This window comes from Arachis hypogaea, chromosome 14 (assembly GCF_003086295.3).
Source record: "Arachis hypogaea cultivar Tifrunner chromosome 14, arahy.Tifrunner.gnm2.J5K5, whole genome shotgun sequence".
NCBI classification, from domain to species: domain Eukaryota; kingdom Viridiplantae; phylum Streptophyta; class Magnoliopsida; order Fabales; family Fabaceae; genus Arachis; species Arachis hypogaea.
In genome coordinates this window covers 140095963-140110215 of record NC_092049.1, presented here as the reverse complement: position 1 = coordinate 140110215, position 14253 = coordinate 140095963, and the positions used below count along the sequence as shown (strand labels likewise).

At 35.6% G+C, this 14253-nt stretch overlaps 2 protein-coding genes across 2 annotated transcripts; both read right to left on the bottom strand.

Moving 5' to 3' along the window:
• Nucleotides 1-3346: 3346 nt before the first annotated feature.
• Nucleotides 3347-7567, bottom strand: LOC112743401 (glucan endo-1,3-beta-D-glucosidase-like). Its single transcript, XM_025792612.1, has 5 exons — nucleotides 7553-7567; nucleotides 7321-7350; nucleotides 6947-7045; nucleotides 4999-5386; nucleotides 3347-4920 (listed from the first exon to the last, which is right to left on the bottom strand). Exons 1-5 carry the CDS (start codon nucleotides 7565-7567, stop codon nucleotides 3347-3349), a joined length of 2106 nt encoding a protein of 701 aa, XP_025648397.1.
• Nucleotides 7568-8931: 1364 nt separating this feature from the next.
• Nucleotides 8932-10977, bottom strand: LOC112743400 (glucan endo-1,3-beta-D-glucosidase-like). The gene has a single exon (XM_025792611.1). It carries the CDS (start codon nucleotides 10975-10977, stop codon nucleotides 8932-8934), a length of 2046 nt encoding a protein of 681 aa, XP_025648396.1.
• Nucleotides 10978-14253: the final 3276 nt, after the last annotated feature.

Genomic DNA, 14253 nt, shown 5'->3' with positions numbered 1-14253 from the left:
TCGGAAGCGTTACCTCCCCCCTCCTCAGCGTTAGGGTCGTCCGTTCCTACCCTAGCCTTGCGGATCTCTCTTTAACCCGACCCACCCGCATCGGGCCCTGCCCAAGTCTCTACTCCAGCTGCATTCATCAGGCCCATTGAGTCCAGTCCTTCCCCTTGTAACTCTCTATTAGCAATGGCCCATTCCTTTGTTAAACCAATAACCCCTCCCTCCTTTTGAGGCTTTGAGTAGCCGGTCACTAGCCTAGGTTTTAGTCCCTTTTTTTGTTTTTGTAGTTGTTCATTAACGGGCCCATTTTTCAGTCCATGCAGAGCGCAGGACACGGTCCTCTCTGAGTCAGCCTTGCTGCTTTGTGCATTGCTTCCTTCGCAATTAAGATCAACGTGATTCTCTCCCCTAACGTTTTGATGCGTTACGATTTCCCCATAATTGCGGTATCCACTGCCATTAATCCATTCATTCAAAAAATCGTCTGTAATTATTGTTTTACCCTTCCCATCATCTTCTCCCCTAGGCACCTTCAACACCAGCTCTTCGTCATGGATTCCCGTACACCATGATTCATCTTCCTGCCTCGGCCATGTAGCCAATCCTGCCTTCTTGCGTGTGCTATTCTGATCCAAGAATGCATTGCCTTCTCCGTCTCCAGATTTCTCTATGCACTCTACATTATACGCCTCATGTCCAATCTCTTTAACCAGAACCTCAAAGACCTCCGTTCCTACATTAATATGAATCGACTCCTGAATGATCCCCTTCACACGAGTATCAATCTGCACTCGTCCAACCGTGAATGAGCTACACAATTCAGTTCTTCTATCACAGGTAATCACATCACCCCATAGGCCTCCTATCGTGCTGAACGTGTCCACTGACCAGACGTGCAACGGAACGCCAAAGCATTCAAGCCACACTCTCCGGTTATCACTATGCTTCGACTCCTCCCACCTCTTACACTGTGAAACAATTGTAGGAGTCTATTCATATTAACCGTATATGTTTCTTCCGCATTCTGGACACTATCAAAAGTGATAAGAGCTTTGTATGATCCCATCTCCCGGATTTGAATGACGTTAGGTAAGTTTTTAGCGACCATCTTCTTCATAGACGCAACGTTAATAGGCATTGTTGTGCCTACTACGAGACTCCTCTGCAGCCATTCTAGATTTTCTGACACCACTGCTACCTCCACGTTTTTTAAGCATCTATTCTCAAGTGGCCCTTTCTCCAAACCCTTCGTACGTTCTTCATGTCCAACCAGCACATCATTCTGCACTACTTCTCGACTTATCTGCAGGGTTCTGGGATTTTCCGTGACATCTCCTCTACTTCTTTTGTTCATGTCCTGGGGCTCCAGCGTTCTTCTATACTTGGCCTCCCCCACAAACAACGCCTTACCTTGCAATCGCATCCGATTCATATCCGCTATAGCTTTCAATGCCCCTCCTTTTGTTGTGTATCGAATGAACGCAAACATGTATGTATTCGTACCTTTATTTTTTCGCGTTAAATAAATGTCAATGATGCGTCCTGTCCAGTTGAACAAGTGGAATAGCTCTCTTTTTGATATGTCGCCTGGAAGGTTACTCACGAAAACTGAGAAAGACTCATGCTCCAGCCGCCGATACTCTTCTCGATTCCAAACCCGAGGATCCTTTCCTAGGTTCCTAGATCTATCCCTCCCGGTGTTTCCCTCCCACACTCTCTCTCGCTCTCTCGCTCTCTCTCGCATGTCGTATTTTTAACTCAAACTCAGAATATGACTTCTTCACACGTGACCCATATCCTAAGGCATTTTTTAATTATATTAAATATAAAAATATCAAATAATTTTAATTTTAAATTTTTTGTAAAATAATTTCTAATAATTTTATTGATTATTATTATTATTATTGAGTGACTATATATATATATATATATATATATATATATATATATATATATATATATATATATATATATAAGAATCTAATAAATAAATTTATTATTATTATTGTCCAAAAAATACAAAAAATTATAGTACAATATTATTATGCAATTAATAATAATAATAATCATCATCATAATAATAATAATTATTATTATTATTATTATTATTTTATTTTATTTTATTTTTCGACGAAAGACTGTTATGTCTAACGGAGAGAAATGTTGGGATCGATTTGTACATTAATTTTTTTTTTGGAAACTAAAATGCCCATTTTTAAAAATCTTTGAGGACTGATTTGGATAATTATTCTGTGAAAAAATAAATTGGGACTGATTTGTCAGCCGAAATAAAACTTTAAAAATTGATCTGTGTATTAATTTTTTTTAGAGACTAAAATGTTTACTTTTAAAATTCTTGAAGATTGATTTGGATAATTACTTTTTTTAAAAGAGTACAAATTATAAAATAGTACAAATTACAAAATCTTATATTAAATTATAATAATTGCTCTGTCTTGTTACAACAACTATTTTTAGATATACATTAAAATTAATTAATAGAATATAATATATATTCAAATATAAAATATAAATTAAAAATAAATTAAATTACATATGTATTTAATATTTTATATTTATTTAGATATTATTAAATTGATAAAAATAAATTTTTTTAATATTTTTTTAACATATTTGATAAATTTTAATAATAAAAATAAAAACTTTAAAAAAATTAAGAAGATACCATTTATATATTTTTTTTATATTTTTAAAAAAAATATTTTTCACATAAAAACAAACAAAATACAGTCACCAAAAAAAAAAACAAAATATATTTTATATTATTATACCCAAAAATACATAAAATATTTTTTGCATGAGATATTCACGCATGAACTTATTTTTACTTTTTTAAAAGATATTTTGAAAAATATAACTTGGAAAAAAATATTTTCATAAAGAAACCCTCATACAAAAGTGTTAAGACCCTCCACATCTTCTGAAAAGTGTTGAAATAAATTCACCATAGGAATCTCTTTCTCCACTAGGCATCTTTACTGAACTTTCATTCAAACAAAGCAAGAATATAATCAAAGGAAACTCTTAAGTTTTAATCTATTTGTTCAGATTCAGAAATGCTTAATAATTATAGTCTATTTTGAAAGAAAAACAAAACCTAACTATATGAATAGTATGCATACAGAATCCAAATTCCAAACTTCATAAGTATTCTTGACAAAGATTAAAAGGCTTGCATAATTAAAATATCCTCCTGATTTGCATGACTTGATCATTAAATTTGAATATCCTAAGTCCTTAATAAAACTATTAAAGGGTGCAATCCAAGAAATAATAACATAGTAATAGTAAGTTTTCAACATTGAAACCACAGAACAATGACAGGACCAACATTGTTTTAATTACAAGAATCTTGATGATGATCTCCATGGCCTTTTCTGCTGTGCAGCCACCATAACAGATTGCTCAATGAGTTCCCTTCATCATCAAAACTTTTCAACTCCCTAATCTTCTTCAATGCAGCTTCATTATCATAAATTCCTTCCATTGCATAAACCAACCACTTCCATTTTTCTTCAACACCAACCCTGTTCAAACAAGGCATAGTCCACTCCACAACCTCCTTCACAAAACCAACATTGGAATACAAGAACTCACTAATGGGCAGCAATGGAAGAACATGAAAGGCAAGTCTATGCTCTTTCCAAGCCGGAGGAGCAAACCAAGTTCTACTTTCCCTCTTGTTAGACCATAGAATCCCCATTAACCTATTCTCCTTTGTAAACTCATCACTACATTTATTATCATCCATCTTTAAATGGCACCACATTTGAGCAGCATGAATTTCCAATGCTGCAAGAGTTGAACCAATAGCAACAAGATTTGCATCATTATATGCCAAACCCATCAACGCTGCTGAATAATATGCATTCACAGCTTCACCACTATCAGTTTGATCTCTTCCATCAGCACTATCCTCTAGCCCTGAATCCCAAGAGTGTAACATGAACAGATCAAAACACCTTAAACGTGTATATTTAGATTTTGAATCTTTTCCTCCCAAGTTCATGAAATCTTCCATGAGTGAATATGCTTCTGACCTATACTTGTTACCCCAATTTGGATCAATCTTCGCAAGAACTGCTATTCCATAAACAAAGTACCCCAGATGAGAATGACGATTCTTGTAAAATCCAAACTCAAATTTCTCTTCACTATCATCAGAACCTAGTTCAGTAATAAGCCCTCCCCATTGATTTTCATACAAAAATCCATTCCCTTCAAAAGTCCCATCTAACCATGGCTGAATGATTTCTTTCAAGAATTTCTTAACAAGTGAAATCAAGTCAAGAAAACCAACTTCCTCGGCTATCATTGCAAGCCTTGCTGCCCTTGCAATCGATTTGCCATAATAGAAAGATGAAGTAGTATCTATGTTTGAAGAACTAAGAGCACCAACATCTCTACAAAGAGCTTGTTTGATTTCATCATAGGAGTCTTGATTGACACCTCTAGCAGAGTGCCAAGTTACAGGAACATGTTCGGCTTCCAACAACCATGAATCTCCAACAACACCAATAAGGTCCCCATCAATGCTCCTATACTTAAAATGTTCAAGAACAGTGACATTACCCTCATCTTTAGACAGAAGCTGAAGATGGAGAGGGTGAGCTAACATCAACAAATTACCAAGCCCTTTCTTCTCCCACTTGTATTCAACACAATATGGCTTACTGAACAAAGCATCTCCAGAAAGAGGGTAGCAAAAGCTGTACCTGTCAAGAACAACCTCGCTTTCTGAACTTGAATCTGGCATAACTGCAATCCGAAGCATCACAGGAGCCTCTTCAGAAGAAATATTGGAAAAAGTGAGTTTCATGTCAAGGCTGAAACTAAATATGGTTGGTGAAGAAGTATAGATAAGCCATTTCTGACCATTGTCAAGCTGAAGAGTATACTTAATTGGTGAAGCATTTGAAGAAAAAGAAGAGATTTTATGGATGGAGGTAATGGAAAGAGATTCATGTTGTGACAGAGAAACGGTAACATAAGGGCTTCCCCTAACAAGGAAGAAAGTGAGATTGGAAGATGGAAACTCAAGAGTGACACTGAGATCACTGAAGGAAGATATAACATGGCTGGAATGAGAACCTTTTGAGGAAGAGATAGTGAGATCACGTGTGAAGACTTGGTGGATAGAATGAGGGGAGACAGAGAGAGAAGGGTAGCAGAGAGAAACAGAGGAATCAGAGGGTTTGATGAGGTAAGGATGAATATACTCTTGTATGTTGCCATCGTTGAGGACGAAGTTCTGGAAGAATGAGTGTGTAGGCAAAGGAGAAGAGAGAAGGTTTTCAGAGAAGAAGCTTGGAGGGTCAGGGAGCTCTTCGTCTTCGGAGTCTGCTATTGGGAAATGAAAAGGTTGTTCATCATCTAACTGTGTTGTGTTTTGCCATTATCTGCATCTGCATGCATGCAGTGACTTTGAATTCTAGGAGGAATGTTAGGGGCAGCAATTTTGGTGTTTTGTAACCATCAATTGGCCATCAATAGTGTTTTTAATGGTGTGAGATTACATCTAATGATGGAAGATCACTCACTTTTGTTGTGATGGTTAAGTGCTGGCCAAAAAACACAAAAGTTGCTGGCTCCTAGACTTTTCCGAATTCTAGTCTAAAATTTAGGCACCATAGCAGGAATATATAGAGAGAGAGAGAGGGATATAATGAGGGAATGTGAATTAAGACTTGAGACTTTTAAGATCACTCTTTGCCTCTTCCTCTTCTTTAACCCAGAAAAGATAACTTAGACCCATTTTAATTTAATTACTATAATTACTCTTAAGTGAGCCTTTTGGATTTTCTATGTACTAATATCCTAATATAGTTAGTAATAATCACATCTGGATAATTGGAGTATATTTGCAAGAGTTTGGTGGCATCTTAAAAGTTGTTTGATGAAAGGTTTTTGTTAACATGTATTTTATTTAATTTTTTACGAAAATAATAGTTAAAAATTATTAAATAATTTTATATGTTTAGTTAAATTTTTATTTATTATTTTTATATGAAAGTAATTTTATACAAATAGTTACTTTTTAAAAATATTTTAAAATTTTTATATTATTATACTACTAAAATATGCCTTTAGAATATAAAATAATTAATAAATTCTTAGTGAAATTTAAACTACTTATGGTGTCATTATGAATATCTTTTCCTTTTTATGAGAAGCCTCATTTTCTTTGTTAAAACTAACTAAACACATAAATTATTTGATCACAGTATCTATTTAATTTTATTTTCCTTTTCACTATTAAATTGAATCCATCATATATTTGTATTTTATTAATTATTTGACTTAATCAACGACATTACAATATAGAGAAATCTGAAGAATATTTACTGTACAAAGATTTTAGCCTATAGCAACGAGGTGTTTCCTTCTGTTTTTTATACTAAATCAAAGAGTGAGATGAGTAATTAATGATTAAACCATGGTTTTGAAAACCGGACCAGACCGGCCGGTTCAACCGGAAAAATCAGAAATCGGTTACCTAACCGGTCCGGATAACGTAGAAAATTGTCTGACAAAAAATCGGTGAAAAACCGATCGAACCGGAGGTTAACCGGCGAATCGAAAGAACCGTCCAGTTTTTTGGCGGTTTAGTGGTTTGCAACTTCAATGCCAAACGACGTCGTTTTGGCTTATAAAAAAAAAAAAAAAAAAAGACAAATGCGTACGCGAACCTAACCCTGTAAGCTGTAACCCACTATGCCACTAATGACTAACCCTAATCTGAGCTACCCTTTCTTCCCCTTTCTTCCCCTTTCCCCTAACCTAATCTGAGCATTCGGCGCCAGCCTCCTTTCACCCACCAAGGCCACCATTGCCACCCACAACCAACCACAGCAGCCGCGACCACCACCGGCCGAGCCCGCCTCCTCATCGCCGAACGTCACCTAGCCCGCCTTCTCATTCGCCACCCACAACCAACCACAGCAGCCGCGACCACCACCGGCCGAGCCCGCCTCCTCATTCGCCACCCACAACCAACCACAGCAGCCGCGACCACCACCGGCCGAGCCCGCCTGTTCTGTTTGAAAAAAAAAATAAATAACAGGACATCTGAGTTTAAAAAAAAAACATATGAATCCAGTTAAATATGCTTCAGGTTCAGTTTTTCAAGTCGTGTTGAGTCTCGAACACTTTTATTACCCTTTCAATCTGTTTGCTGCTTCTGAATATGTTCTGATCTTGATTTTTGTTTTTGATTTTCTATGCTGCCTGTTCTGTTTGCTGCTTCGGTTTGCTGCTTCATGAATATTTTTGTTGCTTTTGAATGGAAATAGTTTGAAATTTTTATTTTACCTGAATCAGTTGATTTCTATGACTGTCAAGCTGCATGAACAAATTACATATATTATGAACATTTTATTTTTCTCTCTAGATCTGTTTTCTCTGATTCAATTTTGTGTATATATGTATACATTTTTGTGTAAATTGTGTTGTTTTGAATTTGATTTGTTTTGTTTGAATGGTGCAGTACTGAAACTTTAATTAAAATAAAAAAAAGAAACTGATGATCCTCTTCTGAGCTCACTGTCACCACCGTCATTCCTCCCTCGCCGTGTCTCCAGTAAGCCGCTGCTTCTTTAGTTTTGATTTCTAAGATTCTGGCTTCTGAGTTGATTTTTTGTACTAGATTCTGAATTGGGATTGTGTTCTGAGTTGGGTTGTTCCTTAATGTGAGTCTGAATTTAATTTGAATTGTTTCACTTAGTTTTTCTGTTTCTGGATTTGGAGGTTGAGTTGTCTGTAACTCTGTATTCTGAGTTTTTGTTGTTGAAAAACATTGAATTTGTTGAATCTAGTTAGGGTTTGGTTAGTTATAAGAGGCTTGTTGCACAATAAGAAAATTCATCAATGTGTTATTCAATTGAATTGTATATTGGCAGCCCAAAAAGGGATAATTGAATTGTATAAGAGAATTGATGTTGAATAATTAGCCTTGGCTTGACAATGTTACCTACAAGATCTTTAATTTTTTGCAGCTTGAGTGAAAATTCTGCCTCAGTTAGTTGTTTTAAAGTTATCAATAAATTTAACTCAATCTGAATATTATCAATGAACTTTTCATCTTCAATTTTTTTTATATCTTAAATTCTATTAAAATTTTTTTACTTAAAAATTCATGAATTTAAATATATAAAATTATATATTAAATTTTTAATAATTTTATTTAATATTTAATTAAACCAGTTGAATCCCAGTTGAACTCCGGTCGAACTACTGAACCAGTAAATCAGTCGTCTCACTGGTTTATTGACCGGTCCGGTTCTCACAACCTTGGATTAAACTGATAGATACTTTTAGACAAATAAAAAGCAAATAATTCTCAAATAGTACAAGATGGGTTTACATACCGATAATAATTTTCGGGCATCATCTCTAATCTTTTTTAGTCTATAATTATCATAAAATTGTGGTGTTTGAATAAAAATGAATCTTGCCGAAAATATTATATTTGCCTATTGATTGTATATGAGTTGTAGAAAAAAGAATACAGTATAATTAATTATCCTGAACTCTTGCATGTTAGTTGAATCTTAATTGAGCTTTTAGGTACCATGAACAAATTCTCAAGTTTATCGGGTTGTGTTTGTCCTGTTAAATTTATTTTCTACGTAAACAAGATCTTATCTCAAAAGATAATAATCTATTTGTACATTTTCAGACATGCTTAAATGATAGTCTGTCTAATTTAAAAGAAAAACCTAACTCTATGACCAGCATACAAAACCCAAATTTAAAATTTCCTCAAAATTTGTATGATAAAAATATTCTTCCACAATTTGAAGCTTAAAATTTCGATAACCTTAACGTCATTAGGCATAGAAAACCCAAGAGTTTCCCAAATTTTACTAGCACAAATGAAAGTATTAAAGGGTGCAATTCAAGAAAAATGATAACATAATAACACTAAGTTTTCAATATTGAAACATTGTTTTCATTACAAGAATCTTGACGATGATCTTCTTGGCCTCTTCTGCTGTGCAACCACCATAACAGATTGCTCAATGAGCTCCTTACATCATTAAAACTTGATAACTCCCGAACCTTCTCCAATGCAGCTTCATTATCATAAATACCTTCCATTGCATAAAGGAATCCCTTCGATATTTCCTCAACACCATCTCTATTCAAACAAGGCATAGTCCACTCCACAACCTCCTTCATAAAACCAACGTCGAAATACAAGAACTCAGTAATAGGCAGCAATGGAAGAACATGCATGTCAAGTGCATGGTCTTTAACTCCACCACTTACCCTCTTGTTAGAACATAGAAGCTCCATTAACCTATTCTCCTTTGTAAACTCATCAAACTTTTCATCATCCCTCTTTAAATGGTGCCACATTTGAGCGGCATTAATTTCCAATGCTGCAAGAGTTGAACCAATAGCAACAAGATTTGCATCATTATATGCCAAACCCATCAACGCTGCTGAATAATATGCACTCACAGCTTCACCACTAATCAATTGGTATCTTCCAACATCATTATCCTCTAGCCCTGAATCCCAAGAGTGTAACATGAACAGATCAAAACACCTTAAACGTGTATACTTAGACTTTGAATCTTTTCCTTCCAAGTTCATGAAATCTTCCATGAGTGAGTATGCTTCTGACCTATACTTCTTACCCCAATTCGGATCAATCTTTGCAAGAACTGCAATTCCATAGACAAAGTTACCTAGTAGAACATGAATTTTGTAAACTCCAAACCCTAATTCTGCTTCTGAACTATCAGCACATTGTTTAGTAATAAGCCCTCCCCATTGCTTTTCATACAAAAATCCATTCCCTTTAAAAGTCCCATCTAACCATGGCTGAATGGTTTCTTTCAAGAATTTCTGAACAAGTGAAATCAAGTCAAGAAAACCAACTTCCTCAGCTATCATTGCAAGCCTTGCTGCCCTTGCAATCGATTTGCCATAATAGTAAGATGAAGTATTAGCTCTTTTTGAAGAACGAAGAGCACCAACATCCCTACAAAGAGCTTGTTTGATTTCATGATAGGAGTCTTTATTGACACCTCTAGTAGAGTGCCAAGTTACAGGAACATGTTCTGCTTCCAACATCCATGAATCGCCAACAACACCAACAAGGCCACCATCAATGCTTCTATACTTAAAATGTTTAAGAACACTCACATTACCCTCATCTTTAGACAGAAGTTGAAGATGGAGAGGATGAGCTAACATCAACAAATTACCAAGCCCATTCTTCTGCCATTTGTATTCAACACAATATGGCTTAGTGAATAAAGCATCTCCAGAAAGAGGGTAGCAAGAGCTGTACCCGTCAAGAACAGCCTCGTTTTCTGAGCTTGAATCTGGCATAACTGCAATCCGAACCATCACAGGAGCCTCATCAGAAGAAATGTTGGAGAAAGTGAGTTTCATGTCAAAGCTGAAACTAAATATGGTTGGTGAAGAAGTATAGATAAGCCATTTCTGACCATTGTCAAGCTGAAGAATATACTTAATTGGTGAAGCATTTGAAGAAAAAGAGATTTTATGGATGGAGGTTATGGAAAGAGATTCATGTTGTGACAGAGAAACGGTAACATAAGGGCTTCCCCTAACAAGGAAGAAAGTGAGATTGGAAGATGGAAACTCAAGAGTGACACTGAGATCACTGAAGGAAGATATAACATGGCGGGTTTGAGAACCTTTTGTGGAAGAGATAGTGAGATCAGGTGTGAAGACTTGGTGCATAGAATGAGAGGAGACAGAGAGAGAAGGGTAGCAGAGAGAAACAGAGGAATCAGAGGGTTTGATGAGGTAAGGGTGAATGTACTCTTGAATATTGCCATTGCCAAGGACAAAGTTCTGGAAGAATGAATTTGTAGGCAATGGAGAAGCGAGAAGGTTTCTAGAGAAGAACTTTGAAGGGTCAGGGAGCACTTTGGATTTTCTTAGTGGGAAGAGAAAAGGTTGTTCATCATCTATTGTATTTGCCATTATCTGTACCTGCATGCATGCATACATTGATAGGAACTGGTTTTATATATAATGTGAGATACTTATGAAGTTATGATCACTTTTTGACTCTCCGTCTTCTTCAACAGAGAGAAAGATAAACTGATTTTAAATTAATTAGTATAGTTACTCTTTAAGTGAGCCTGTTGGATTTTCTATGCACCAGTAACTAATACAGTAATAATGGCGTCTGGATAATTGGACGACATTTATAAGGGTTTGGTGGCATGTTAAAAGTTATCTTTTATGTAAACGGGCCTGCTACACATACAAGCTTACAAGCTTACAAGTTGGCCCAGTCCAAATACAACTCACGCGCATGAAGAGGCATTACATGGAGCGTCACATTCACGCGCTCAACACTCAAACGGTTACATATCCTACGAGTAATGGCAGACTCTTCCACTTCCTCCACTTCTCAAAGCGATTCGAAAACAACGCAATCCTTCCATTTTCGAGCGAAAATCGAAGTTCAAAATATTCAAGTCGTCGCTAACCTTCGAAACCTCCATCAAAACACCATCAAACTCTCCCTCAAGAATTTGAAGAGAAAACAAAGCAACAACACTCAAGGTAAATTCATTAACATTCCTGTATATTTTTCAGATTACGAGCTAGGTTTTACTTTTCTTATTCGTTGTTGTTCTAGGGTTTACTGTTATTCTTGTTGTTCTATATCTTCTGGTAACTGATTTTTGGGGGTATATTCAGTAGATTGGGGGGTGTATATTGCTTGACCTTGTAATGTTGCTTGATATTGAAGCATGTTTGAGTGATACCTGACTGATATACATGCATGTACTATGGGAGTATCTCACTGTTATCAATGGGTGTATCTGACTCATATATATGGGTGTATGGGTGTATCTGACTCATATATATGGTGGTATCTTACTGTTATTAATCGGTGCATCTGAATCATATATATGCGTTGTTGTTCTTCTTCTTCACTAGGTTTTACTTTTCTTCTTTGTTGTCGTTCTAGGGTTTACTGTTATTCTTGCTTCTTTGTTACACTGTTCTTCTAAGTTGTTGTTCTAGGTTCTCCTGTTATTCTTGTTGCTCAATATCTTCTGGTAACTGATTTTTGGGGGTATATTCAGTAGATTGGGGGTATGTATATTGCTTGACCTTGTGTTGTTGCTTGATATTGAAGCATGTTTGAGTGATACCTGACTGATATACATGCATGCATCTTACTATGGGAGTATCTCACTGTTATCAATGGGTGTATCTGACTCATATATATGGTGGTATCTTACTGTTATTAATCGGTGTATCTGACTCATATATATGCGTGTATCTTTTTTCATTTCAGAGAAAATGGCAGCAAGAAACCGAACAAAAGACTTTAAGTGTGCCACACATCTCCTCAGTGATAAATTCAGAAACATGACTGAGGAGAAGAAGGCGATTGTGAGGGATCTAGGATTCGGTGGGTTGATGCACATCCCACCACTAAGGGTGCATCTATCTACGAACTTTGGGTGTATTTTATGTATCGATTCGGGTGTATTTTTTATGTTCGATTGGGTGTAAGTTGTGTAGTCATTTGGGTGTATTTAAAGTATTCACTTGGGTGTATTTTCAGTATTTCATTTGTTGTTTCGCAATTGTTGCAGAACATGGCGCTTTCGGATCACCCAAACGGGGAATTCATGTCACCGAAAACGAATAAGGAATTTAGGGTGGAAGACTACCCGAATTTTATTCCCTTCATAGATGCAAAAAAATTAACTTTGCATCCATATGTAAGTTTCATTTGCTAAATTTGTTAGTACACTTCTTTACTTATATGCCAAATAAAATAACACACTGTTGAAAATGTGGCAATCTTTCAGATTTTTGCACCTGTTTGCTACTCGGGGCATTGGTGGTTATGGCTGATAGATACAAAGAAGCGGAGATGTCATATACTTGACCCGCTACACAAAAAAGCTCCCGGCGAAGAGAGAAAGAAGGTTAATAAATTCACTGTAAGTTGCCTCTGTCTTCTTTACTTTAATATTTAGGTCTATTTCGTTAGTTGTGTTAGGTGTATATTGTCCATTCAGTTGGGTGTATCTGGTGCATTCATTCGGGTGTATTACTGATTTGTTTTGGTATTTAAGGGATATGTATTTTCAAGATTGATAACATATGCCGGCGGGGAACCTCTGAAGAAAGGCGAGAAGGAGAAGGAAATTAAATCATCATATGTTAAAATATCAGGCCAAAAATCAAGGTATAAATTTGTGACTCTGAACATTAAACTTTCGTAAATGAGATTTGTAATTTATTTTCTTCATTTTCAGCTATGACTGCACTATCTACGTTATGAAGTGGATGGAGTTAATTGAGCCGGAAAACATTAAAAAGGGGAAGTATGAATGGGATAATTGGCCACAGGTAACTGTCTTTAGAACTATATAACTCTGTATTACTTTACTGAATTAATATTGTTGTTTAAACAGAATATACTTTTTAATTGTAGGAGGAGGTGGACCACTATAGAGTGGAGTATGCTTCGCGGATACTATTCAATGAGATGAATAAAGAGAGAGATCGGGCAATTAGAGAGAGTAATGCTATAAGGCTGTCGAAGCCATCCTCTGTATTATTGAGTCCGTTTTGTCAGATATATTCTGCTGATATAGAAACTGCGTAAATATTTGTAAATTGAACAAATGCTGTAAATATTTGCCATTTATCAACAACTTCTATTCCATGTATATTTTTTTCCATAGTTAAACTATCTGTCCTGTTAAACTGTCTGTGCTGTATTCAAAAGCTGTATTACAGGTGGTAAAATATGAAGGACAAAATCAAGACATATATAAACGTAAATTATAAACTGTTACACCCAACGCAGGTCTAATAATACACTCAAGATTGCATAAAATATACACCCAAACTGTCTGTGCTGTATTCAAAATGTATGAATTACAAGTACTAAAATATGAAGAAAAACATCAAATCAAATATACACTCATAACCTGCGAATTTTTACAGCTTTTGTTCTATATGTATCTATATATGTATCTATATGTAAATTGTGAATTAACAAAAATACACCCAAAAGAACGGTGCTTGTACACCCATATTCTGGAAAACTATACACCCAAAGAGTTATCCCCTGCTGCTGGTACCCTGAACTGATAATTCATAACATGTCCTTGATATTGGCTGGAATTTGAATGCACCGCTGATGCAGTATCAAACAGGTTTATCTGAATATAACACTCACATATTAGCTAAACTATTAACGAGAAAAATAAA

Coding starts and splice junctions, on each gene's coding strand:
- LOC112743401 (XM_025792612.1), bottom strand. Junction 7,046..7,320: donor ATAGAAATCAACTGATTCAG/GTAAAATAAAAA, acceptor TTTTTCAAACAG/AACAGGCGGGCTCGGCCGGT. Junction 5,387..6,946: donor TGGTGGTCGCGGCTGCTGTG/GTTGGTTGTGGG, acceptor AACACAACACAG/TTAGATGATGAACAACCTTT.
- LOC112743400 (XM_025792611.1), bottom strand. CDS start 10,977: ATGGCAAATACAATAGATGATGAACAACCTTTTCTCTTCCCACTAAGA.